The 27,474-nt window shown below is 36.8% G+C and overlaps 1 protein-coding gene across 1 annotated transcript in view; it reads left to right on the plus strand.

Annotated features, from left to right (window-relative positions):
- The window catches only part of MAN2A1 (mannosidase alpha class 2A member 1), a 132,538-nt gene that overhangs the window by 75,422 nt on the left and 29,642 nt on the right, over nucleotides 1-27,474 (plus strand). The window contains exons 13-18 of the mRNA XM_038170407.2: nucleotides 5,793-5,958; nucleotides 7,100-7,336; nucleotides 7,449-7,571; nucleotides 17,669-17,783; nucleotides 21,860-21,993; nucleotides 23,111-23,252. Coding sequence (XP_038026335.2) covers nucleotides 5,793-5,958; nucleotides 7,100-7,336; nucleotides 7,449-7,571; nucleotides 17,669-17,783; nucleotides 21,860-21,993; nucleotides 23,111-23,252 — 917 coding nt within the window. The remainder of the gene's footprint in view (nucleotides 1-5,792; nucleotides 5,959-7,099; nucleotides 7,337-7,448; nucleotides 7,572-17,668; nucleotides 17,784-21,859; nucleotides 21,994-23,110; nucleotides 23,253-27,474) is intronic.

Here is a 27,474-nt window from a genome sequence, read left to right on the forward strand (position 1 = left end):
GAGGAAAATATGTCTATTTTCATGGGCATCTGTGCAAAAACAATGTAAGTTTCTTTTCTTCTGGTGAAATCATACATATTTGCAATGTACAAATGGAGATATCTGTTTTAAGTGGATAGTCTTGGTTCTGTTTGTTCCCTTCACCACCACCCTCAAAGAAACATACTATGTATTTTTATTTATTTATATATTTTTTTAAGGATTCTAGCCTTTCCTCCCATTTCTTCTTCCCCTTCCCCCCAACATACAGCAGAAGTCACACAGTTGTGTTTTTGGCATCTACCATGGCAGATGGTGCCTTGCACAGTTTCAATACTAATCCCTAATTTGTTTCTCCCTTATGCCTAAATGTTTACTAACTAGACAAAATTGCTATCTATTGAGTCGTCTTACATCTTTCAGAGTAATCTTTTCTTGCATACTTTCAACTATGGATCAGTTTTGATTCTTCTTTGGACACTCATTTGATGTCTGGACAGTTTTTACTGTTCTATCATTCCAGTGAGATGTTTATGTTCAGAGAATTTGAGTTATTTGGAATTCTGATTATCTTTCTAGTTGAATTCTGGTTTCTAACACACCAGTCCTTCTGGTGATTTTTCTGAGTTTTAGCATATGTAGACATGATTCAAATTGTTTTTGGGGCTTGAAGCATTTTAAAGTGGGTTCAACAATTTTCCTTCCTATTCACTTGCCTCCCACCCCAACATACCTTCCTTTCACTTCCAGGATAATTTACATGCTTCTATTTGTTCTTTCTCATCCTTCAGTGCAAGACTATTTATATAGCATACTATTTGCCTTCTTGGCTTGTATTTTTCCTTGATCTTGGATTTAATTCTAGTATTTCAGATGTTTTCACCACCTAGCTATTTTTTTTTAGCTTTGTCTCTATTATGGAAAAGGGAAGGACACTGACCAGCTTCAGAGGTGCTGTTCCTGCAATTTTGCACTGATATTGAGCATATGTGTTCAGTGAAATGATTCTGATGAGTTATGGGAAATGCCGAAATCTGTCTGTGAAAATTTGTCATTGGGATAGTAAAATTGATCAGAGTATGAACTCAGGTAATTGGTTCTCAAAGTCTGATGTCCTAAGCTGTTGTATATTCTAGTGTCTTGAAGAACTGGTGGTTCAAATAATCCTTTGTCACTAGCTTTCCAATGTTTACTAGTAATTAGTTTTTTTTCTCACATCAGTCGGAGGCATCATGTAAGAAGACAACATTAAATGAACTTCAAAAGAAAATAGTAACTGTTATTGCAGGTATTACTTGTGGATGTGTGCATGTATTGACATATATGTATGCCCATATGCTTATCCACATCAGTGAAACAAAAGAAAAATGGTCATGAAAACTTTTTGGTTTAAAAAACAAAACTTGCTCTAGCGTTCTTCTAGAAGACCAAGATTAAAGTTGTTAGAGATCTGCAACAGCTTTTTCGTATTTTACCTATGAATATAGCTGAACTGTTTTATTTGTATTCTTGATAACTTATTAAAGTATCTGAAAACAAACGTGGGGTGGCTTTTTTCAGCTGTGGCTGAAAGTATTTCACAGCCAGTTTAATTTTTACTACAGATACTAATCAAGATATTCTTTGACACTTGAATGTACATGTTTAGTAGAAGAGTTTATTAATGCCATATGTTATACAATCTAGGGAAAATTATTATGCATATATGAATAAAATATACTGACTTTGGGTTTTAGATATCCAAGAAGTATAGGATCAAAAAATTCAAGGTGTATCTTTACAAAATTGTCTGAAAAGCAGGTGGCAGGATGTGCTTTTCTGAAATTGCAAATATTTGTACATAAAAGATGCATACTATTAAGGATTAAGAGCTCAGATCTGCATCTGTTTCTCATTTTTGAAAATGAGTAAACTGAGAGCAGTTTACTTCTAGTCCTGATGTACAGAGGAAACTTGGTCTCTGTGTGAAACAATCGGCCATGGTTTTATCAGTAAAAAGCTATATGATTTAATTTCATTTCAATACAGTTAATAGTTTCAGAATTCTTTGATTTCTGGAATAAACTAAAGAAAAGGTAGTCAGGAATTAGACATGCTGGTGTTTCTAAAGTGTCTGGGTTAATTTTTTCCTCTGAATTTTACCAGTAGACTCTTTTCCAACCTCTATCTTTTCTTTTGACAAAAGATGTAAATTTTGGTAGTTTTCTTGGTGGTGTTTCCAAATACCAGTGGCCTGGATAACTGCTTACTGCTTTGGTACTTCTCATATTCATGCTTCAGTTCTGGAATAGAAAACCTTTAAATAGCGTCATGTTGCTAGTCTATGTAATGTAACCACAATATATTAAGCAGGTGTACTCTGCATTTGCAGATGACATTCTCTGTAATGATACAGCTTAACTGAAATGTGTGACTTAATTGTTTCATATAGAATTGAAAATAGCTACAGTGGAATATTATGTATGAGTGAACCTTGAATGGTACTTCAGAAATAACACAATTTAATCACATTAGTCAGTGCTTTTGCAAATGCACAATATTTATATCTCAGTATAAGTATTTTAGTTTAGTTGTGCTGAAAACAAAATACTGGTGTCTGGACAAAATTCCTTATCTCTACTGCACAAAATCTGCCTTGCCATTAATACCTTTGACTGCTGTGTCACTTGACATGTACATAATGAACTTAAAACACATTGATTCAAGAAGGTGTAAGACATAACTTGAAACAAAAAGTTTCTTATCCAAATAGATAAAAAAAAAATACGTAGTCAAATGAAATACAAGAATACTATGCCAGTTGTTAAGATCTGAGGCTTCTGTTATGGGAAGCTCTGACATAACTCTAATCGAAGTTGTGAAACATGTTTATATCAGTGGGCAGGTGAAGAAATTCCTTGCAGTATTTTCACATGAAAATTTTGTGTAGCGGATAATGTAAATTTATTGAGGATGTACAGCATCACTGAAAATGAATTGTTAAGTATAAGCTATCATTTTACTTAGAAGCATAAGAGCTCAGAGTTTCAGATGTATAGCAAGTATAAATAAAACAATCCTATAATGTTCTGATAGATGAGAATGATGATTTACTCGGAGCTTTTGTGCTGTATCATCTCTTATCTATATTGCTCCTGACAATCCTTGCACTCTTCTTTCATAGTATATGAGGAATCTTTAAAAAAGAAAAAATTTTGTGAACCTGCTGTTTTTTTTTTTTTTTGTTTTGTTTTGTCTTCCCACTTCTTAGGGCTTCTAGAACAGTGTTTTAGTTTGGTTTTAGTTCCACATCAGTTACAAAAACAGTTATGTTAACACTTAAACTCATATTAAAAAAGAAAAAAGAAAAGAACAAGCAAAGTGTAATAATTACCTATGTAAGACAAGGGAAGGCTGAGAGTCCTGCAGAAGTTGCTAAAGACAACTTGTAAAGCTAACCTAGCATAATGTTAACTAATGTCTTATCTGGTAATCTAGAAGTCCTCAACATGAAACAAGGCCAAAAAAAGTGTCCTGGTGTAATTCTGGTTGTGTTAGTAGAGAGCTTACCATGGCTAGATGCATAGATATGCAAGAAAAATCATTGTTATGCACAGCACTCATAATTTAACAGTCCTTCAGTACAGGAAGCTTCAAATAAGGAGTTAAAGAAGGAAAATATTTTTATAGGAAACTTTCTATGTATGTCAGGTATGAAGGGTCTTAATAGAAAAATCTAATATAGCCTCTGGTTTTATTTTATTCAATTAATGAGAAGTTGGAATTCACCTTTTCTACTGATTTTGAGATAATAGGTTAGTGTTGATGGGCAGTGAGATTGAAAACAGACAAAATTTGATGAATGTGAAAGGAGGGAGCCAGTGACAAGATAATGGGAAATAGTTGCCTGGTTAGTGTTCATAAGCATTCCCAGTGTCAGTAAAGCAAAACAGAATTTGTTAAAATTAAAGTAACATAATACACAAAGTTACAGCTTAAAACTAAAGTAACACATTTACATAAATAAGTAAATAAAAATATGCGTACAGTGTGGGAGGAGAGTGGATGAGAATTTTCAGCAGTATAGAGAGGAAGGAAGGAAGGATGTTCCTTGGGTGTCTGTATTGCAACCATACCTTAGTGGTGGATTAATGTGATCTCTCTTTTTGACACTGATCCTGTGTAGAAGTCATTTCTCTCAAAATGAAGAGTTAAAATTTATATTTCCTTATTAACTCTGTGCAGTTTGCTGCTGCCTTTCAGCACTGAAATCTTGCTGTTTCCCTATGCCTGAAGTGTAATCTCAGCATTTCTTTGTCCACTGCCTGCCCAGCTTTTCTAAAGGTAGATCAAAGGTGCCAGGAGGCCTCACTCTCCTCTGATAGAGGAGAGCTCCCTCAGTCAATTTAGAGCTAATATTGGAAAAGAAGGAAGTTTAAAGGGTTTAGCTATATAAGCAACTTGTTAGCTGGGTCTTAAAGTTGTACCAAAGTACTAGGCTGCCTAATAATGGAACACAGAGTGCCTGAATGTATGGGTAAGGAATCTGGAAGAGTTACAATCAGAATAGCAGGTTCTTAAATGAGGCTCACACTACAGATGATGTTTTCAGAGGGTGACAGAATGAGATTTGTGATTTGGATTCAAGGAAAGAGTTCGAAATGAAGCAGTTCAAAGGTGATAGTTGAATTTGATGAAGGCTAAGAAATGGAAGGAAAAGAAAGAAAACCACTGACAAGACCCTGAGGAATCTGTGTAGAAAATGCCACAGAGAATGGGGAGATTCTACTTAGAAGAAATGCTGAAGGTGGGATGAGGTGGAATCTGATGAAAGATAAGATTTCATGAAGAAATACACAGCATTTTACAGTGGGAAGGTTCAAGGAGGTTGAAGACAGAATATTGTTTCTGCTGTGTATCTAAGATGCAATTAGAGATCTTGGCAAGAACATTTTTCATTGCTGAAGACTTTTTTCTTAAGGATAAAATAAACAGAGGGTAAGGGAAAAGAGGGTAAATAGTGCATTCTTTGAGCTTGACATGAGAAGATGGGAAATAAAGTAGCAGTAGTACAGATGTGTGAGGCACAGATGTTCTGGTACAATTTTTTTTTTATATATCTTACTATATATGGCCTTGTAAGAAAAAATATGTATGTGTGAATGAAATGTTTCTTTTCGGTTTCAAGGTGAATTATTTTGGTTAGTGACCTAAACCTGTACTGGAATGGAAGAACAGGCATTAGATTACATACAAATTATCTATTCTGTGCAGGCCTAGTGAAAAGATTCAGTGTATATGCAGACAACTGTCATAGGGAATTCTGGTAAATTATAGTTTAAATAATTACGAAGTTTCCCTTATAGCAGAGAGAAAGTAGTTTCTTTAAAGAATATAAATCAGATATGTGTATGTTCTCCAGATTATGCTTGTCACTTCATTTCTAAGGTATGTTCAAGGGAAAGCAACTATGGATAAAACATTTCAGCCAGAAAAATCAATCTAAAATAACCTCAATATGTGTAATTGTAATTATTAATAGCAATACTTTAGTAGTTAAAATTTGAAATTAATGTATTTTGATTGCATAGTATTTTTAAAAATGCTATTGTGTGAATCATCTGTATAATAATATCATTAAGGAAAAGTCTGCCAAGAATTTGTGAACTATCCATTGTTTTCTGGTTGGTTTTGCATATTTATTTGTTGTGGTACGTACCTGTTGTTCTAACATTGTTTTAAAGCTTCGTATGTAAAGTTTATGTGCTATAATATTAAAAATGAAGGAGGAAACTTATTTGCCAAAAGATAATTTGGTAAATATATTTTTGCAGGTACCTTTTGATATATAATCCTACAGAACAGGAGCGATTTTCAGTGGTTTCAGTCCATGTGAATTCACCAAGGGTTAAATTATTATCACCTTTTGGAAAACCTGTTACTGTCCAGATTAGTGCTGTTTGGGATGGAGCAACTACAGTATCACATGAAGCATATCAGGTATGTTGCTTTAAGTAAAAGCATTTAAGCATTAAAGAAGTTTTATTTGACATATACTGTAGATTCACAGTGGAATAAAATGATACAGTAATGAAAGCACACTTCAAATATTGTTATTTCTGCCTTCAGCAGATTATGACACTAATTCAGTCTCCTTAAGGGAAAAGAAAAAAAACCAACATAAATTTAAATATTTTTAAACTGATAAGTTGTTAAACTTCTGTAATACGTTATAATACATTAGGGATCCGTTTCAGCTGCATGAGCAGCAAATACTGGGTGCGTACAGACTGGATAGTAATCTCCATTACTTTGCACTGTTTGACAGATGGCTTTGATTCCACCTTTGTTTCTAAATATTTTCTGAGAATTTTTGACATGTTATTACAGAAGACTGGCCTCAACAGTCACACATCAGAAACTGTATTTTATGAAATTCTTAATGATATAACAGTACTACATAGAGCTCTCTTTTTAACCTTACATTCTTAGCCTGATTTCTTTTGATTTAGGAGCCAAATTGAAGTTATTTCAGCATAACATTCCTGCAAAGATAATTCAATTAATGTTTTTCAGTTGTCCTCTGAAGAGATTATTATTGATAAGTATCATTACGTGGGAATTGCGGAAACTAAAGAAGAAAAAAAAAGATATCTGTAACTCACTTTCTAAGCAAATTGTTTTGGAGATCTACCTTGAATATTACTTTCCTGTATAGATGGCTTTCTACTCCTAAAAGAACAGAAACTAAAAATAAAATGTTATTGTTTAAATTTGTGGATTTTTAAATGCATATTTGGTGACATGTAGGGTCCAAGCTCAACTGATATGCTACACACATACCTTTAAATAATAGCATATATGCTTAGAAATATATATATCACAAGCTACATTCTTTTTTTTTTTACCAGGATTCAAAATAATTATTGCATTAATAAACAGTAATTTTGATGCTAAGCAAATCAGTGATACAGACATTTTTGTGTGCTAATTCTTCACATACTTCAGCCATTGAATTTGGAATGCTATTTGTAATTTCATATTCATTTGCCTGTTGAAACAGAATGAGTTAAACTGAGCATGCATTTGCTATAAAAAGTTTTTGTATTTTTAGTAACAGCATCTTCTTTGCTCCCAACAGATCTCTTTCTTGGCTCATCTACCACCCTTGGGCCTTGGAGTTTACCAGCTTTTGGAAGTTCCGAGTTCAGAAACAACTTTAACAGACTATGATATATACTTGAGTGGAAGGAACAGTGTGCAGGAGAAGCCAGACAGAATTTTCAAGATAAAAGAGATGCCAAATTCTGTGGATAATATAATCTTAGAAAATTCTTATATGAAATTATGGTTTTCTGGAATGTCTGGATTACTGGAGGTATACTACATTATAGTTCAAAACAGTTTTTTTGGTTTTTTTAAGAACTTTTGTTCTTACTTGTGGAAATCTAACTGCGCCAATTATTTCAAACATGATTCTCTATCTGTAGAAAATAAATACAAAAGAAGATGGTAAAAATCACCAAATGAAGGTGGAGTTTGCTTGGTATGGAACTACCAGTAACCGGGATAAGAGTGGAGCTTACCTCTTCTTACCAGATGGGGATGCCAAGGTAAAACTTCTGTTTGCACAGATTCTGATCTTGAAGTAAACTGAAACATTCTGTAAATGCAGCTTAGAAAAACAAGTTTTCACCAGCATTAAAATACATCAGTGTGGTTGGAAATAATCATGTCAGTTATTGAAATGATTGACAGAACTTCATACTTCATAATCCTTGACTTAGATTAAAATAAAAAGGGGGAAGGAAAAAAAAAAAGCATTAACTTGAAAGTGCAAAAATATACAGAAGATTTACGATTCGCTAAAACATTCAAATAAGATGCTATCCTCGCAAGTTCTGTGAGCTGTGACCATTACTCTCAACAAAATCACTTGCACTTCATATGGTGAATAATATCAGAGATACTGATTAATTTCTTCACTTTTCTGATTCTGATGATTTTTTGAATGTGAGGGAAGGAGCTTCCAGTTTGGAGTGTAGTATTTGTTGGCTGGGATTAGCATATGTTGTTCAATATAGTAGTTAAAATACAGAGTCCCGACTGATGAGTGTACACACAGAGTAGCAAGCATATGTTCTGATTAAGTAGTTCAGGGTTATCAGTATTCTTAGCTGGATAATTATTGGAGGGCAACAGCATACTCCTATTAGTTTTCAAATTGGAAATTCAGAAATTACAGTGTTTTTGTACTGGCTTTATATAACCATAAGAAATCTGTTGTACCACTTTTGAAATTGGAAAGGTGGCATTTCAGAAAACAAATGATAAAAGTTAGTAAACACCTTAAAGAACCTAAGTAGTTTGCAGAATATTTCCTCTGCCCAGTTTCTCCTGGGGAAAGTAAAGTTCCATGTATAAGGCAAACTTGGATTTCTGTGTTGACTCCTCCAGGAGATAAGTAAAGGTTACTATTCTGATTTTATTTATGTGTGTATATCAGAAGTGGACAGAACCATTTCCTTTCCCTCTAACAGTCTCTTATAGAAGCATGCCTTTTGAGATCTGTCAGTTGGAAATTTTGTCATTTCACAGAATCACAGAATTTCTAGGTTGGAAGAGACCTCAAGATCATCGAGTCCAACCTCTGACCTAACACTAACAGTCCCCACTAAACCATATCCCTAAGCTCTACACCTAAACGTCTTTTAAAGACTTCCAGGGATGGTGACTCCACCACCTCCCTGGGAAGCCTGTTCCAGTGTCTAACAACCCTTTCAGTAAAGAAGTTCTTCCTAACATCTAACCTAAAACTCCCCTGGCGCAACTTAAGCCCATTCCCCCTCGTCCTGTCACCAGGCACGTGGGAGAACAGGCCAACCCCCACCTCACTACAGCCTCCTTTAAGGTATCTGTAGAGAGTGATAAGGTCGCCCCTGAGCCTCCTCTTCTCCAGGCTGAACAAGCCCAGCTCCCTCAGCTGCTCCTCCCCTCGACAGCTTCATCGCCCTTCTCTGGACCCGCTCAAGCACCTCGATGTCCTTCTTGTAGCGAGGGGCCCAAAACTGAACACAGTACTCGAGGTGTGGCCTCACCAGAGCCGAGTACAGGGGGACGATCACCTCCCTAGCCCTGCTGGTCACACTGTTTCTGATACAAGCCAGGATGCCGTTGGCCTTCTTGGCCACCTGAGCACACTGCTGGCTCATATTCAGCCGACTGTCCACCATCACTCCCAGGTCCTTCTCTGCCAGGCAGCTCTCCAACCACTCATCTCCCAGCCTGTAGCCCTGCTTGGGGTTATTGCGCCCCAGGTGCAGGACCCGGCACTTGGCCTTGTTGAATTTCATACAGTTGACCTCAGCCCATCGGTGCAGCCTATCCAGATCCTCCTGCAGAGCTTTCCTACCCTAGAGCAGATCGACACATGCGCATAGCTTGGTGTCATCTGCAAACTTACTGAGGGTGCACTCAATGCCCTCGTCCAGATCATCGATGAAGATATTAAAGAGGACCGGCCCCAGCACCGAGCCCTGGGGGACGCCACTAGTGACTGGCTCCAACTGGACTTGACTCCATTCATCACGACTCTTTGGGCCCGGCTATCCAGACAGTTTCTAACCCAATGAAGCGTGCGCCAGTCCAAGTCGAGAGCAGCCAGTTTCTTGAGGAGAATGCTGTGGGAGACGGTGTCAAAAGCCTTGCTGAAGTCAAGGTAGACCACATCCACAGCCTTTCCCTCATTCACCCAGCGCGTCAATTTGTCATAGAAGGAGATCAGGTTCGTCAAGCAGGATCTGCCTTCCATAAACCCATGCTGACTGGGCCTGATCTCCTGCTTGCCCTGCAAGTGGTGCATGATGACTCTCAAGAGGATCTGCTCCATGAGCTTCCCTAGCACTGAGGTCAAACAGACAGGCCAGTAGTTTCCCAGGTCTGCCCTCCTGCCCTTCTTGTAGATGGCCGTGTATTTAGTCCCATATTTTTGCATCAGGTTTGTCCAACAGGGCTCACTTACTCTTAAGTTTTAGATGTTAGTGCTTTTGGTTGGTAAATATAAGAACAAAATGTAAACACAGTCACTTTTTTATTCTTACTTTTCAGCAGCTACTAGTTCGAACTTTAATTAGTTTTATTTTAGATGCTACTTCATCTTTTGCTTAGAAAAACAGTAATCAGTAAGAAGTGTACACATAAATCCAAGCACAGTTACAAAATAAGGTACACATTGAACTTCCATGATCAATGAAATTAAACTACATTTTTACGTAACATTATAAAGGGTGGTATGTTCAGCTTTTTTAACTTCTTCTACGATAAAAATGAAATCATGATACTTCTAAAAATTCTGCTTTTGTTAATATACCATAAGGCTCATTTGGCTGGAATTTTAATAACATTAATTAAATTATCCTACTGGGAATAACAGTGGAATTCTGTAGTAGTTCCTGAAACAGTTTGAACTAATGGTTTCTGTCTAAAAGAAATGCCATCTGTTCACAGCTCTCAGTGTGAGGTGGGTTGACTAACACTTTCCAAGTCCTTGTGGGACGTGGCAGTAGGATAAAGTACAGGCAGTTTTCTTGTTTTTGGCTAGATAGTTATTTTTCTAATTTTTCCCATGTATTATTGAAAAATTTGTGAAGAGTAATTGTATCCTGAAATTATAGAGTCATTTATTGAAAAACACCCATAAGATCCAACCATCACATCACTCTAGAAGTCCACTTATTAAACCGTGTTCCTAAGTGCCACACACACATGTCTCTTGAATACCTCCAGGAGTGGTGACTCCACCACCATCCTGGACAGCCTAGTCCAATACCTAACCACCCTCTCTGTAAAGGAATTCTTCCTGGTATCAGATTTGAACTTCCCCTGGCACAAGTTGAGGCCATCATGTCTTATCACTTTTCACCTGAGAAAAGAGACTGACACCCTCCCCGCTTCAACCTCCTGTCAGGTAGTTATAGAGAGAGCAGTGAGGTCTCCCCTCAGTCTCTTTAAGACTAAACAGTCTCCCTCTCTTCATAAGTCTTCTTCTCTAGTCCATCTTTGTAGGTCTCCTCTACACACCCTCCGGCACCTCGATGTGCTTCTTGTAGTGAGGGGCCCAAAACTGAACACAGCACTCGAGGTACAGGGGACTAAACCCTTCCCTAGTCCCACTGGCCACACAATTTGTGATGTAGGCCAGGATGCCATTGGCCTTCTTGGCCACCTGGACACACAGCTGGCTCGTGTTCAGCTGGCTGTCGGCCAGCACCCCCAAGTCCTTTTCTGCTGGGCAACTTTCCAGATGCTCTTGCCTGAGCCTGTACTGCTGCATGGGGTTGTTACAAGGCACCTGGCATTTAGCTTTGTTGAATGTCGTGTAATTGGCCTTGGCCCCTCGGTGCAGTCTATCCAGATCCTTCTGCAAAGTCGTCTTGCCCTGAAGTCTATCAATATTCCCACCCAACGTGGTGTGTTTGGCAAGCTTACTGAGGGTACACTTGATCGTCTCACCAAGATTGTTGATAAAATATTAAAGAGAACGGGCCCCAGTCCTGAGGAACATCACTTGTGACTGGATGCTAACTGAATTTAACTGTATTAACAATGACCCTTTGAGCCCAGCCAGCTTGTTTTTCCAACCAGACAGTTCATCCTTCCAAGCTGTAAGCTGCTCATTTCTATAGGGGAAGGCTGTGAGAAACAGTATTGAATGCCTTGCTGAAATCCAAGTAAACAACATCCACAGCCTTTCCTCCATCCCTGAAGCGTGTCATCTTGTCACAGAAGGAGAGCAGGTTAGTCAGGCAGGGCCTGCCTTCTGTAAACTTGTTCTGGATGGGTCTGACCACCTGCTTGTCCTGTATATGCCATTGTGATGGCAGTCCAGGTGATCTCCCTGATCTTTTCTGGCACCGAGGCCAGACTGACAGGCCTATCATTCCATGGATCCTCCTTCCTGCTCTTCCTGTAGATGGGCATCACATTTGCCAACCTCCAGACATCTGGGACCTTCCTTGTTAGCCAGGACTGATAGTAAATTTTTGAAAGTGACTTGGCAAACACTTCTGCCAGCTCCTTCAGTATCCTTGAGTGAATCCTCAGGCCCCATAGATTTTCAGGTATCCAAATGGTGTAGTAGGTCGCTAGTCATTTCCCCTAGGCTCACAAGTCTTCATTGTGCTCCCTGTCTCTTACTTCCAGCACAGTTTCCTTGGTACCCGGCAAAGAAGTAGACTTACTAATAAAAGCTGAGGCAAAAAAGGCATTAAGCACCTCAGCTCTTTCCTCATCTGGTGTCAGTTTCCCCCCACACTGAATAAAGGGTGGAGATTCTTTAGTTATTTATATTTTTATAATACCATTTTTTATTGTCTTTCAGTTTAGTAGCCAAGGTAAAGTCTATCTGGGCATTGGCACTTTGAATTTCCTGCCTACAGAACCTCAAAATACCTTTGTAGTCCTCCTGAGTTTCTTGTCACTTCTTCCAAAGTTGGTAAACTTTTTTTTTTTTTTTTTTGTAACTGCTGAGTTACAAAAGAAGCTCTGTTAAGCCAGACAAGTCTTCTTCCTCTCTCTTGGCTTTTGGCAAATAAGGACAGCCCACTGCTGCACCTTCAAGATTTCAGTCTTACAGTGTCCAAGAATGTTCTTGAACCCCTTTGCTCCTTAGAACTGTCTCCCAAGGGACCCTTAAATCAATTCATTGTTTTCTGCTATGTATTAAAAATATGTCAATTTATGATGACCTATTCACTCTATAACCATGTTCAATACCAATAGGGAATAAAACAAAACAGTTTTTCCCAAAGAGTCAGATGCTAACTGCTTTTGCGATCATTGTGTGTGGTTCATTTTCTTTAAGAACTTTTTTTTTTCGGAAATAATGTAGACTTTTCTGATAGGCCCAAAATGGGGAAATTGCAGTTCTCCCTCAGGCAACTGTGTCTGCACACACGTTTGTACTGTGGGTACTTACGTACTGCCTGAAAATATAATAACAGATGTGTTTTATACTGCAGAATCTGTAGTGCTGGAGCTTTTCTCCATGTCCATTTCCCCTTCACACTTCATCTCCATGACTGGACTTCCTTTATTGATTATGGTCCCTGGCTTGTATAGCTAAAGTTGTTACTAGTTTAAAAACCTTTTTTTTCATTACAGATCCTTTTGTAATGAGGCCTACCTAGTGCTTCTACTTGTTTGTGCTATCTAACTACTTGGCTTTCAAGTCTAAAAGATTGTAATCTTTTTGCATTTTTATTAGCCAGATAGTCCACTGCACAAATGGAGAGAGACTGTCCATTTAGAAAATCCCACTGTGTATGCCTTCAGATCTCGTATCTCAAAAAACAGAGGACCCACATTCAAGCACAGAAGCCTGTTTTTTAGTGCTTTCTGTCTTTTTACATGCCTGATAACAGGAAAAGATAACAGGGACAACTACCTGGAGGATGCTCACATTACTCCAGTATTGGGTGCATCTGAAATGTCTGTTCTCTCCTCTCCTTGGTGCTACACATTTCCCTCAAGAATCACAGCTATCATTCAGAGGTCTGCCCCAAGTGGTGTTTTTTGTTTGTTTGTTTGGTTTTTTGGAGATGTAAAAGGACTGCTTTCTCTCTTATGCTATGTAATCCTTTAAACAGTTCTTGAGAGGTCATAGCATTTTATTTTTTCCCAAAACATTAGTATAATCTCAGGCTCTGACAAATTAAGGGTAATAAACTATTGAGAAGACACTTTTCATGAAGACTTCAAATTCTTGTTTTAAATCTCAAGTATATCAAGAGCAATTCAGTCTGTGCTGGAAAACTTTCCTCTGGATATTTTTGGTGTGGAAGTCAAACTGTGCATTGTACTGCCAGAGGTTTCTAGGCCACAGTAAGATTGTTGGTGGTATTTAGTTGACTACAGATGGAAACTTTAATTGACCATGCTTCATACATTCAAGCTGCAATACATCATACCAGCTTCTACACAAGCCAGTAAACATGTATGTGAAGGCAGGTCTCCAGTTCTCCCTTGAATACTTCGGCACACCGGTAGTGTAAACTTCGGTACCAGGTAGTTTAAGATATATTAGGGAGCTATGGAATGCTATTTTGCTCCAAATTATCTCCCTTAAAATTTCTACCTCACTATTTATTTATTTTTCATTCCAAGGGCATGTTGTCATGTTTCTTTTGAATATGAGTACTGAAAAATGGTTTCTGGACCTGTTGACCCATAGTTCTGTTATCCTGTTTCTGAAAAATACAGCCTTCCAGGCTTAACAAAACTTGCAGGCTGATGAGTTTTGTACATTGAATTCTACTGATGCTGAGGAAACAGATGATATAGCAACTATTCATTTTAACTGTTTAAGAAGTAGAGTCTTGAGACTGGATATGAGACTTAAATATTTTTATTCCAAATTTAATCATAGAGTAATCATAGAATTGCTCAGTCATTTAGTCCAATTTTCCAGACAAGGCAGAGTAAACACTGAATTCAAACCAGAGATTTATCCAGTCAGTTTTGCAAATGGCGTTGTCATTGTTTGCTCCCTTCACTTGGAAAGAAAAGTGATTTGTGTCTGAACAGCAGCAGTCTTATTTCTGCAGCTCAAACTTTCACATCAAAATTGTCTTTGTTTTTCAGAGTAGGAATCTGTTCAGTGGCCTCTGTGCATCTCTCTAGGGATATTTATGATGGTACTAGACTAATTGTACATAAAGAAATTCTGTTAAAAAGCCTCATTCATTGAAGTATTTAAGTATTTCCTGTGCGGCCAACCTGGTCACTGTCTCTTTACTGGTTCTGAACTCAGTGTATCTCCAGATGGCTATTAAGACATCACTTTAGAAGATTAGCGCTTTTCTAAGACTTCCTTGTGCCCTCAGTACCATACTTGTTCATCTTTCCCTTTTCCCCAACAATTAGGAAGGAGCAGGAATCTTTGTGGGCTTACTATATATCATATATCCACTGATGTATCAAAAAACTTGTCTCCCCCCTAAAACCTCATGGCATCAAGTGTTTTTGTAACTCCCCTTCCTTTTTTATCTTTAAAAAAGGATACTTGTAAACTTGGTTTTAATACATATCTCTCAATGCATGTGCTAGTGAAACCACAAATTCAGATTAATAAATAAATAAAATCCTTAGTTTCTGACAACATCTGCGAAATATAAATGTAGCATTTGTAGGAAAATCTCAGAATCGGAGTGATGTTAAATGCATCTCGTTTCCACTTTCTGCTGGTATTGGAACAATACGTTCTCATAGTAGTTATCAATGTCACCATCATGTTTTATGTTAACAAGCTACGTTAGTACTAACTTTTGCACTGATTTCCTCCAGGTATTTATTATTTTTTACTTTTTAAATAATTACTTTGGGAAACATTTGCTCTTTGTGCTAAGTACACAGCCTTTTTTGTTCTTTTATCACTCATGCAGCAGCACTCCATTTTGCTTGTTTGGTGCAGAATAGCTCACAGAGCTGCAGTGGACTGGTCCTAGTGAGAAATGTTCTTTCAAACAATAGAAATAAGCCCATAAGTGTTACTTTGATAACGAAATGTACTTGGCAGTCTGCTGTTGATATAAGAAATGTTCTCCTATGCAATAATTGGTAAGGGCATTTGTTTGGCCTGAAGACCTCAGGTTTCTCCAGGTTATTTTCTGAGTTCCTTTAGTTGTTGTTTCAGTCTTTGATCGCCAACTTGAGAACCTTTATATTGCCCTGACTTGCAGGGTGGATTTTGAAGGGTTTGATTATTCCACTTTCTTGTAAGTAATGCAGTTCATCTGTGGTATTCTAATATAAACACCTACTTTTAGGAGCAAGTAGTCACAGGTTAAATGAGTTTGTCTTCTCTACTTACATGTCATAGATAAGGACTAAGGAACTGTAATTCCTTAGTTACTGAATCAGTTAGGAGCAGCACTGAGAAGAAAAACTTTGGATTTTTGATTGATGAAAAAATGAACATGAGCCAGCAACGTACGTTTGCAGCCCAGAAAGCTAGCCGTATCCTGGGCTACTCCAAAAGAAGAGTGGCCAGCAGGTTGAGGGAGGCGATTCTCCCTGCCTATTCTACTCTTGTGAGATCTTGCATGGAAAACTGCATTCAGCTCTGGGACCCACAGCATAGGAAGGACATGGACATGACTTGTTGGAACAAATCTAAGAGGCCACAAGGGTGGTCAGAGGGCTGGGGCACGTCTCCTATGAAGGCAGGCTGAGAGGGTTGGGGTTTTTTAGCCTGGAGAAGGCAAGGCTTTGGGGAGACCTCACAGTGGTCTTATGGTTACCTAAAGGCGCCTGCAGGAAAGCTGGGGAGGGACTCTTTGTCAGGGAGGGTAGTGATGGGACAAGAGGTAATGGTTTTAAACTGAAAGAGGGTAGATTGTTAGATATTTGGAAAAAATTCTTTACTCTGAGGGTGGTGAGGCACTTGAACAGGCTGCCCAGAGAAGCTGTGGATGTCCCATTCCTGGAAGTGTCCAGGTTGGATGGGGCTTTGGGCAACATGGTCTAGTGGGAGGTATCCTTGCCCATGGCAGGGGGGTTGAAACAAGATGAACTTTAACGTCCCTCCAACCCAATCCAGTCTATGATATATTTGTAGTTCTTCTATGACATGTTGTGTCTTTTGTGTATGTAATTGTGATTTCCTGTCTTCCTCAAGATAAATTTGATTTTTGGTGTCCTTGCTTGAGAAGGAAGAACATGCTCTGTCCTTCTGACAGTTGTGCATATAGGAGAAGGATGGTCACCCTTCAAGAACTTTCTGTTTAGGTTTCTCAGAATATAATGTGCTTTTCAAGGTGTCTTTGTTTGTTTGTTTTTAATGAAGTCTTTATTAATGATACTGCCCTGTAGTAGTAGTTTTTTAATTGTTGTATTTTCCTTCTTTTCAGCTTTGCATACACTTAGTATTTAATCCATTTTTCCTTTTATACACTGTATAGCATACGTAGTTAAATTTGGAATATTTTGTTTTTGAAAATGTCATTGTTTGTTTAGCTGAGACTTGGAATAGTTGTGACTACATTAGATGCACATTCTGATACCTCTTTGAGAGAGGAACCATGTTTCCACTTGAGGTTTCTCATCTGTTCCCTGTTCTACCCTGAGTTCCAGGAGGCTCCCCAGCTGAGGCAACTGTAGCTGGTTTTGATGAAGAGAGTTTCCCCTTTCTTCTATTTTCAAAGAGTTATGCAAGCTGATCCTTAAAACAGTACGGTTGAAGCTTTCATCATGCAGTTTGTACCACTGATACAGTAAACTGTGAGCAAACAAAATAGACAAACAATCTGTCATGCATTATGAAATTGTGATGTTTGATAGGTAGTTAGGAATTACAATTTTGCTAGCATAGAACTGAATTCAGATAGTTGCAGTAATAGTACATTACTATGTTTGTCTGTAGGTCTTGTATACATTAATCTTCATAGAACACCACTGAGATGTGTAATGATGCTTATCCTACCTTTAGCTAAAGGAAAAGTGAAACTTTAAAAAAAAACTCGCTGAATTTTGGACTAGGAGTTATTTTTTTGTTTGTTTGTTTTTACCTCCAACATTTCAGACAGTGTAGGTGCAGTATAATAGTTATTAAAAACAATAATATTTAACAATTATTAAATACTTTGATTTATATGCGCAACTTTAATGCAAAATTTTAGCATAATTGTTCTAACTTCTTATTTTATTTTTGTAGCCTTACATTTTCGCAGATCCACCTACTGTAAGAGTTGCTCATGGAAAGATTTTCTCAGAAATTGTGTGTTTTTTCCACCATGTAACGCATACTATGCGACTCTATAATGTCCAAGGTAAGAATTGTGAAGCTGTCTGAATCACTGGATTCTCATTGCTATGGTCTTGGACCCTACCTGTCTTTGCAATGTTTAAATGCATTTCTGACCTATTAGACAATTATTTAGATTGAGATCTTCACTGAGTCCAGTGCAATCAATATGATCCTTTTCTGGGCCTTAAGCCAGTTATTACGCTGATACTCAACAGGTTTGTTGGAGATCACTCAGTAGTAGGAAATCTTTATAGTATAAGTTACCTACAGGGGTTCACAAGCTTTACTGAACCTTCTGAATGGTATACCTAGCTGCAAATTATGAAAATGAGGAAAAACTCTGCAAAAGTATCTTGGAGATGATTTAAAAATGTTACTTTCCTTCATAGTTTCAGACTTACTGGTGGAAGTACATCATCTTCTCTAAAGTCACAAAGAATGGCAAGTGTTTTGTAAGCACCGTTAATGGTTATGTCTGTTTTATTGTTTTATTACACAACTGCAGGTGTGCTTTAACGACCTGTGAACTTCCACTGGTCTTCCACTGAACTTCCTTCACCTGCTTAGCAAACCTCGTGACAGCATTGTCTGCCTCTGAGAGGCATCAGCACTAGCTTGTTGGCTTATATATCAGTTTTGATTGCTTTTGCTTCAGTGAGGCTTTTAATTTTTCTCTTCTGTTCAGCTACTGTTTTCCCAGAAAGTTCTAGAAAAATAACTTTGGAAGCTCTGGTGCTTTCCAAATTGGGTGGTGAAATTGGCCAGTGGGAAGAGTAAAAGGCAAAGGTGCAATTGTATAAATTTGCTGCAGAAATTTGACTTGATATGCTTAAATATGCATTTTTAGTTTTTCATCTGTTTTTATTTACTCTGCTGATGGTTTCTGAAATACAGAAACATTGCTTAATATTTCCAATAATTGAGGTAACTGAAACATATTCATATTATCACTACTTCTACTGTAGATGCCAAAATCGTCTATTTAGTTTTGAAAATCTTATTTACCATATTTATGTTTCTGTACACTCTCTAAAATACGTAATAGATCTATAATATACTTAATCTCCCTATTTCTCATACATTTCAAAAAGAGCATGGCAAATAGTACCTAATTTAGTCGCACAGAACTAACCCATTTGATTTTTAAAAAATTTTTAGATTGTAGTATTATTGTCTTCTGAATGTACATTTATTCATATGTCTCATTTTTTGTGATATGAATGCATACTTTGAAGTTTGAAGTTGCTAGAGTTTACCAGTACACCATATAACATTTCATTAACTATCAGAGTTTCCTTACCAGTTCTTTGGATATAGTAATCACAGAATGAACTCCAGATCACATTCCTTATTGAATACAAGCAAAGAGGTTGTATAGTAATATGTTGCTGAAGATTCTGAAGTGTTTACACTGAAGATACTTTTATGTAACCAATAAACCAAGGGGGTGATGACCTTGAAGTCTAGGCGTACTGGGTTGCCAAATATGTATGAAGGAAGTTATTTTGCCATGTGGGTTTCAGTAAATTAAATTACCTAGCAAGGCAGGAACTTAGATAAGAAGGATGTTTAATGGAAAGGGAGAAAGCCTGAATGAAAATCTCTCTCTTGTCTTGGGTGAGGCTGTTTTGGAACATGTTTTCTCTGTAATACTCCCTTTTCTTTAATTTGTCAGTAAGTGCCTGATAGAAATATTATACTTCTGTTTCACAGACCACAGGAAATGGGTTATCAGTAAAAATCACTTGCTAGCCAATTCCTAACACACAAAGTTTTATTTTATTTTGAGTGCATTAGTTACTTTACTTATATTCTTTACTATTTACAATTTATCACACTGTTTTCAGTAATTACATCATTGCCTATCCCAACATTGTGGTAAGTCCTGTACCATCTTTCCAGCTGTTACAAAGAGCATCTAACTGTTTTGTACTGTTCCTCTTTACTTTTATTGTGTGTTTTTATTTAAATTTCTTTCTATACAATGGCATTTTTCAAAGTTTAAAGATCGAGTTCACATCATTGTTTTGCTGAAGTCAGTTTCCTGAGCTTTATAAGAAATTCCACATATATAGTATTATTTATTGAAAAAAAAATGTCTTGAAGTCTTACTAGATCTATACAGTAAAAAAAGAAAGTGGACAGAAATATACATGTGCATTTGTATGTTATATTTTGTCATTAAATAAAGTCATGATACTCCTACTGTAACCTGCCTGCTTGCAAGGGGATGCAAAGCCTGACCATGTTGCTAATCCAGCTGACAGGAGTTCTGAGTCATACAGCTTCTTCAGCAGTTTTGGTGAAAAAATGCTTTATCTACTGCCTTTATACTTCTGGCGATTTTGAGCAGGGATTCATCTGGCTTGACAATTTTGTTCGGTGACTGAACAATGAGTGGATTTTAAATGTTTTTTTTTTCTGTTTCCATTGGCATCTGTTGTTGAAACCAGCATAATTTTGTTAATATTTTTATCAGAGGCTTCTTAGGTTTCATTATCTTCCATAACTCTATTTGTGCATTAGCTCAACTTATGCAGTAGGGAAGAGCTGAGTGTAATTCCTGCTCTAGTAATTTTAAAACCATAAACCAAAACACTATATCGTATATCCTCATGCTTTAATGGTCCTACTTCATGTTGGAAAAGCCATGACTAAAAGCATGAAAAATGGAGCATTTAGATCCACTTTTCACAGACTAGGTCTGGAAAAACAGAAAAACAGAATTACCTAAACCAAATATTTTTCAGTTAGCACTGTGGTGTAATAGCCATTGATGAATATTAGCATTTTAGCAGCTGCTGGTACTGTTGCAGCTGGCTGGAGATTTTAAGAAAAAAAAAAAAAAGATGAGGAAACAAATACAGACTTTGACACCTTTCTCATTCAGGTGATAAAATCACAACCCTTACTATATTATACACATCAAATAATAGCATAAAAATTGAAGAAAGTAGACACTTTCAGCATTCTAATCTTGAAAGGTTCAGGGTTTTTAAGAATTTGTTAAAGTAAGGACTTTCTTAATGAGCATTCTATCATGTTCTCAAACAAAACTGCAAACAATACTGGAAAAATCTGAATTTAGAAATAAAAAAGGTTGTGCTAGTGTCTGTGTGCTTAGGGATCTAGGAATTTTTGAATATCTTTTGCCCTCTTGCATAAGATTTGACTGGTTAAGAGCCCAAACTGTGATGATCATGTCACCTGGGTGAATTGACATTAAGTCAACTGTTGAAAAAAAGGAGGAATTTAGAAGCTAAAATTTTAAATACAGTATATTTAATTTTACAGAACTAAGCTAATCATTTTTTCACTTTCTACCATTCTTTGTTTACAACCTGTCAGGCAAGCACAATATACTTTCATGATTACAAAGAGAAATTTCATTTCTCTGTTCTGTTTGGCACATTTCTTTCTCTGCTACTCCCATTAGACTACAGAAAGGGTAGAGGTGGTCATACTGAATGATAGTATGATTCCAGTCCAAACTCTGTCCTAAACTGTTTAAAACAGTCAGATTATTATAAAGGGTATGTAACTTTCAATGTGAGGCACTGGAAAACTCTTACTGAGCATCTGACTGCATTGTCAGATATTTAATTCTTCCTTTGATAAATTGGGCATCTGTTGACAGCTAATGAAGACTTACATCCCAGTTGTGGTCATATCAGTGTGCAGTTATGTATTTCATTGTCCTTATGGAAGATTTCTGTTTTAGTTAAACAACCAGCTTGCTGCCTTGTAGAACAGTTGTTGTCAAGAGGCTGTGAACAGATCTCGTTCCATTGTATTAGCTATTGCACTTAAAAGTTCTGTATTTCCTACTGAGACCCCATTGGTTTTTATCATGAATATTCTCATCATCAGATTTCTGTTTCTGTTCTACTTCAGTGAAGGTTTCACATTGACTTTTTAATGAGTACTGAATTGGAAACATTTCTATATCATATAGTATATAACTGAACTGGCTTCAAGTATCTGTTTAAATATAAAAAGGAAAACTAGATGACTGTGTTCTGGGAGCACAGGAAATCTTACATATGTGACAATAGCTTTTAAAATTTGAGATATTTTTAAAGCATCTTTTTCATGCAGGTTTGGAAGGCCAGTCTATTGAAGTTTCCAATATTGTGGATATCAGAGGAGAATATAATCGTGAGCTTGCTATGAGAATTTCATCTGACATAAACAGTCAAAATAGATTCTATACTGATCTTAATGGATATCAGGTAATTATTCTCTCCTAATTATAAAAGGCTAGAGTATCAGAAAGAATGAGTCATATTAATTAAACTCTTACGTTACAAACTCTTAAAGTCCATTACTCATTTAAACAGAAAAGGGCTTTTAAAAGTAAAAAGTTTCTCCCAAGTAAAAGCTTTGATTTAGATCAAATGAAGTAGCAATTATTTTCTTTCAAGGAAATTACAAAATTTGTTAAATATTCGTATATCCTTTTTAAGAAAAGAATTGTAATACAGCAATATATGGTATGCCATTTTGCAGTTGTCTGTATACCTGCATGTCTTTTCACCTTCATTTATTTAATTTGAGTCCTTTGGGTAGTCAAACTCAAGACAAATATGTACTGCCCAGTAACTAAGACATACCAAACAACTTAGTCCTGTCATGGAAGTCAGAAAATAAAGTACTTTTGCAGTGTAATAACTTAATCTATTGGTAATGTATCTGATGAAATAGCATGACTATTTTTATAACTTGGACTTTTCAGCACAGACAATAGAAAGCATATTTTCTTTTCCTAGCCTTGCTTCCTTGTTAAAAATAGGTACTGCGAATACACTGAAAAGCACCTGCTGAGTAAGAGACTGCTGTTTTGCCAGTTGGTGTGTAGTACTGCATTTTGCTGGAGACACCAAAGTGAAAATTTAAATGTGAAAATAATTTTAATACTACTATTCATTCCTCATGTACCATTCAAGAATTTCACTAGCACTGAAATAAGTTCCCATTATAAAGCAATTCCTTTTCTGCTACCTTGAATCTATTCACTGCTGGCTCTCTAGAGGAGAAAAAAAATTCTCTTATTCTATAACTGTTAATATTCTTTTTTTTTTTTTTTTCCTGTGTGCAGGTTCCCTTGATGAATCTTTCAGTTTTTAAAGAATATTCTTTGATCTAAAAGTACATTGAAGTTATCATTTCCAAAGTGGTAGTTTTAGCCACAAATCTCTAAAAAGCTAAATAATACAGTTGAATGAATACTTTGGTGCTAGTTGTCAATCATGACTTCCAAAGCACATGGGATTAATGTCTGAAAAGGTCTTTGAAATTTAAATGCATTAAAAATAAAGTATTTTATTGAAGTCCTTGTTCGTATTCCAGATCCAGCCCAGACTGACGATGAGCAAATTGCCTCTTCAAGCAAATGTCTATCCTATGACTACAATGGCTTATATCCAAGATGTTGGTGTTCGTTTGACACTTCATTCAGCTCAGTCTCTAGGTGTTGCAAGCTTGAAAAATGGTAAGTATAAGGTGATGGATATTATAACGGTCTATGTTTCATGATTATCCGAAATAGTTCATTCGGAGATTATCATACATACCAGTCTTTGAAGAAAGCAAATAAGTTTCTCTAGCTTTGACCAGTTCTAAAATATGTCCGTAGAGGAAGAGCTGAAGGCTTTTCCTACATGAGATTCTATCATCTAAATTGGAAGACCTGTCTCAAAAATGAGTCAGAGGAAGGAGATTAGGAAATGGACTGTTTTGGTTTAACCTGGCAGGCAGCTAAGCACCATAGAGTTTTTGCTCACTCCCCTACCCACCCACAGTGCTATGGGGGGGGAGAACTGGGGGGGAAAAAAAAAATAAAAATTTGTGAGTTGAGATAAACACAGTTTAATGGGATGGGAAAAGGAAATAATAATAATGATAAAAGAATATACAAAGCAAGTGATGCACGGTGCAATTGCTCACCACTTGCTGGCTGATACCTAGCCCGTATCTGAACAGTGCCCCATCCCCACCCCAGTCAACCACCCCATATTAATCGTTCAGCATAACGTCATGTCCCGTGGCCAGCCTGGGCCAGCTGTCCTGGCTGTGTCCCCTCCCAGCTCCTCGTGCACCCTGAGCTACCTCCCTGGCAGGGCAGCATGAGAAGCTGAAAAGTCCTTGGCTCTGTGTAAGCACTGCTCTGCGACAACTAAAACATAGGTGTGTGATCAGAACATTATAACATGAGAAAATTATTCTCATCCTATATCCAAAACATGGCACCATACCAGTTAGTAGGAAGAAAATTAGCTATATCCCAGCCAAAACCAGGACAGAGATGAAATGAACTATTACTGGTCAGAACCAGGTATTTTTCACCCAAGAATTCTGATGGAACTCAAGGATGGAACAGCATCATTCATTAGTTTGTACTCTTTTGTACTCCTCTGGTTTTGATTGTGTCTTTTGGTTTGTTTGTTACAAAGTGGAGAGTTTAAGGTGCAGGTGACATAGCCTAACATTCCTATCAAGGAAAACAATAGTTGCTTTTTGAAAGCCTAGAATGAGTGAAATAAAGAATAAAAATTACTGTGGTAAAAAATCAACATAGCTCTTTTAAAGCAAAATCATAATTCACAAATTTAATGGAGTTCTATGAAAGAGTTGATGAATATGTTGACAAGAAAAATCAATTCACATTAAGAATTTCATAAGGAACTCAGTCTTGTTGCTCACCACAGAGAAAGCTATGACAAATAGGTTTGAGGGATGGAAGCGCAGTTCAGTTGTTCACCATCTATACCATTACCAGAACAAGAAAGTATAAGATAGAAAGATGGAAAGTAGTGGACAACATAAGGCATAAAATTTTAGATGTATAACTACTAGGTGTAATATCTTGTAAGTTTAAGTTTACATAGTTTTGAAAAACTACTGAATGAATGCTTATGAATAAATAGATAAACAACAGCCAACCAGAAACTATGCCAAAGCTTACTTCTTTTTAGGAACTGTCATCTTAGTATCTATTCTGACAAGACATAAATATTGTCCTAGAATGACAGCAATATTGTCAAGTCTTACTCACGTTAGGGCAAAGAGCTTTTATATGTTGGTATTTCCTGGTATCAGAACATAGATGATTTGAGAGGTACACTTGTTTTTCATAATGCCAATCTTACTTCATAGTTGTTTCCCCAGTGTGATTGAGGTTTACACATACCTGTCTTGTGAGTTACAGCCCTTTCTCCTTCAGGAACCTTCTGTTTGACCTTAGCATAATACTGATGATCATTATAAAGATTCTAGTCCTCATCAGTGATAAGATCTGCCTGCTCGTGAATCATTGAAGGAGAAAGGAAATTTATTTGGCTAAAGGTTATGAATGTTCTAAGGCTTCTGAGGTGTCTTCCTTGCCTGAAACTCAAAATGGTGTAAAAATCCCATCTGCAAATGATAAACTCATCACAGCAGTCTTACATTTTTATTTATTTATGGTACTAGAGCCAACCAGAGGACTTCAGATATTGGTAGAGCTAGTGATATGATTTAATTTATATCTAATCACTCAAGTGAGAATATCCTTTGCCATTCTTCAGCACATTGTTGACCCTCATTGTGATAGCAATACATGCAGTACATGCAGGTATTTTTCTTTCCACTCACAAATCTTCTACCTAAGGAGTAAACCCCAAGAAAAGCAGAAGATTTTTAGATAGTGTTGTGTTCTAATTTCAGGTGTTGTGACTTGTGACACAAGACAAATAAAAAAGACCACGGGTAGTTTTTAGAGCATTTGTATTGTCAACATAAGAGACTACACTGTTGTTTTAAAAGTTTTGTTTATTTAAGAAACAGGATTTTATAATGACACATAGCTAATGCATGACCTCAGCTAAAATAACTGAAAAAAATAGCTTCGGTAACTTTAAATGGGGAATTACTTACTTAACCTTTCAATATCAAGTTCTATCCTATGCATCCCTGTCTTTTTCAGTGAGACAGTTCTAGGTTGTTTCAAAAATTTCAATTATTGACACAGCTACTTAAGGGGAAAAAAAATTGAACAATATTTACTTGTATAATGTTTGTATCACTACTGTTGATATACAGAATTGCCTTGGAAATCTGTCCTATGTTTGGGTCAGTTAATCTGCATGTATGCTAGAACAGGTGTACCTCTTGGATACCCTCTGTCACAAAGCAGCTATGATATGCTTAAATACCTTCAGGCAATGTACTTTTTCAGTGTGGCTTGACTTCTTTCAAAGAAAGTAGTGTGTATGATCCCTTGATGCTATGCAATGATGCTTTTCTCCCAGTACAGTGTGTCAAAAATCTGTGGAAAGGCAGGAAAGGGAACGTAAAAAAAAATTGCTGCATTTTGTGACCCCTTAGTTATACTTAACACAGGAAGCTGTTGATTAACTATATTAAACCATTCCTTATTTTAGTCAGGGTGTCTGTGTTGTCTTGTGTGTTTCAGGAAATAACTTGTTTGCTGTCATAGTAGAGGTAAGGGGCATATCCAGTCATTGTTATTCAGTGTGCCCTTTTTTTCCTTTACTTCGAGCAATAGAGGGACTGTTTGACTTACCATTCTAGTTAACACGGGCCTATATGCTGATGCTTTAAAAAGTCCATAATGGAAAATATCTACCTTTTGTTTTAAGACCACCTGATACAAGATCCAAAACACATTTTCTCATTCCTGTGTTGCTAGAAAAAAAATCCCTTTGGCCTGATCCTGTGAATGAACTTGGCAGCACTTAACATATACAGGCATTAATTAAATAGGTAATGGAGACTAAACAAGTCTTCAGAGGCTCATTTGCTTTGTAATAGTGTCTGTATTTGTTCTTTAGTCTCTGCATCACAGAAAGATGTGCGGCATGCAAGTCCACAAAGAGACCTACTCTTCCTTCAAGTCAGGAAAGTTAAGGGTAGTGCCGTATAGCAGTTCAGATAAGTGTCAGGGGAAAACTGGCTTTTTGTGAGCATTGGTTTCAAGCCAGTTGAGGATTTTTTCCCTCTTCTCCATTTATATCAATACAAAAATTTATATTATACAGTGCAAGTTGTATCTTCCATACCTGTTAATGGCATTGACCATTGACAATTTTTAGCAAACTAGTATACTACTCAAGTTAGCAACATGAAAAATTTAATCTGTAGTCATTAGAAAAGGGGGGTGAATGCATTAATCTCATCTGTTTTCATGAGGTAACATTTTATAAAAGAACTTTGATTCCCAAATTTCTCCTGAGTATATGTGGGACTACTTAATAAAGAACCAAAATGAAACTTAAAGTTGTGAGACCATGTCCAGTGTTTCATGAAACTTATTTTGAAGGTTCTTCAAGATCTTGAAGGGGTTCTGGAAGAAAAAATCAAAATTGCAGTTTAAGCAGGTGCTTTTAGTAGTGCGCTGAGAAACTTCTCAAGGCATAACTTACCATCCGAGTTTTATCTGGGCAGCTGAATATTTCTCACTTCCTGTTTTTGTACTAGAGTCAGGTTCTTACTATGGAACAGTTAACACTCATACTGTCAGATGATCCCAGCAGAATGGAGTTGGATTTCTCACTAAATAGTCACCGGTCTTCAATATCAGTTCCTAAGAAACTTGATCAAAAACTGTAAGATACATAAGCTAGAACTTTATTCCTACTTTTCTATCTCTTTTCCCTGTTGTTGGATTGGATGTGTAATTTTTTTTTAATGTTAGATGTTGAACATCCGTCATC

This window comes from Anas platyrhynchos, chromosome Z, assembly GCF_047663525.1.
Source record: "Anas platyrhynchos isolate ZD024472 breed Pekin duck chromosome Z, IASCAAS_PekinDuck_T2T, whole genome shotgun sequence".
Lineage (NCBI taxonomy): Eukaryota > Metazoa > Chordata > Aves > Anseriformes > Anatidae > Anas > Anas platyrhynchos.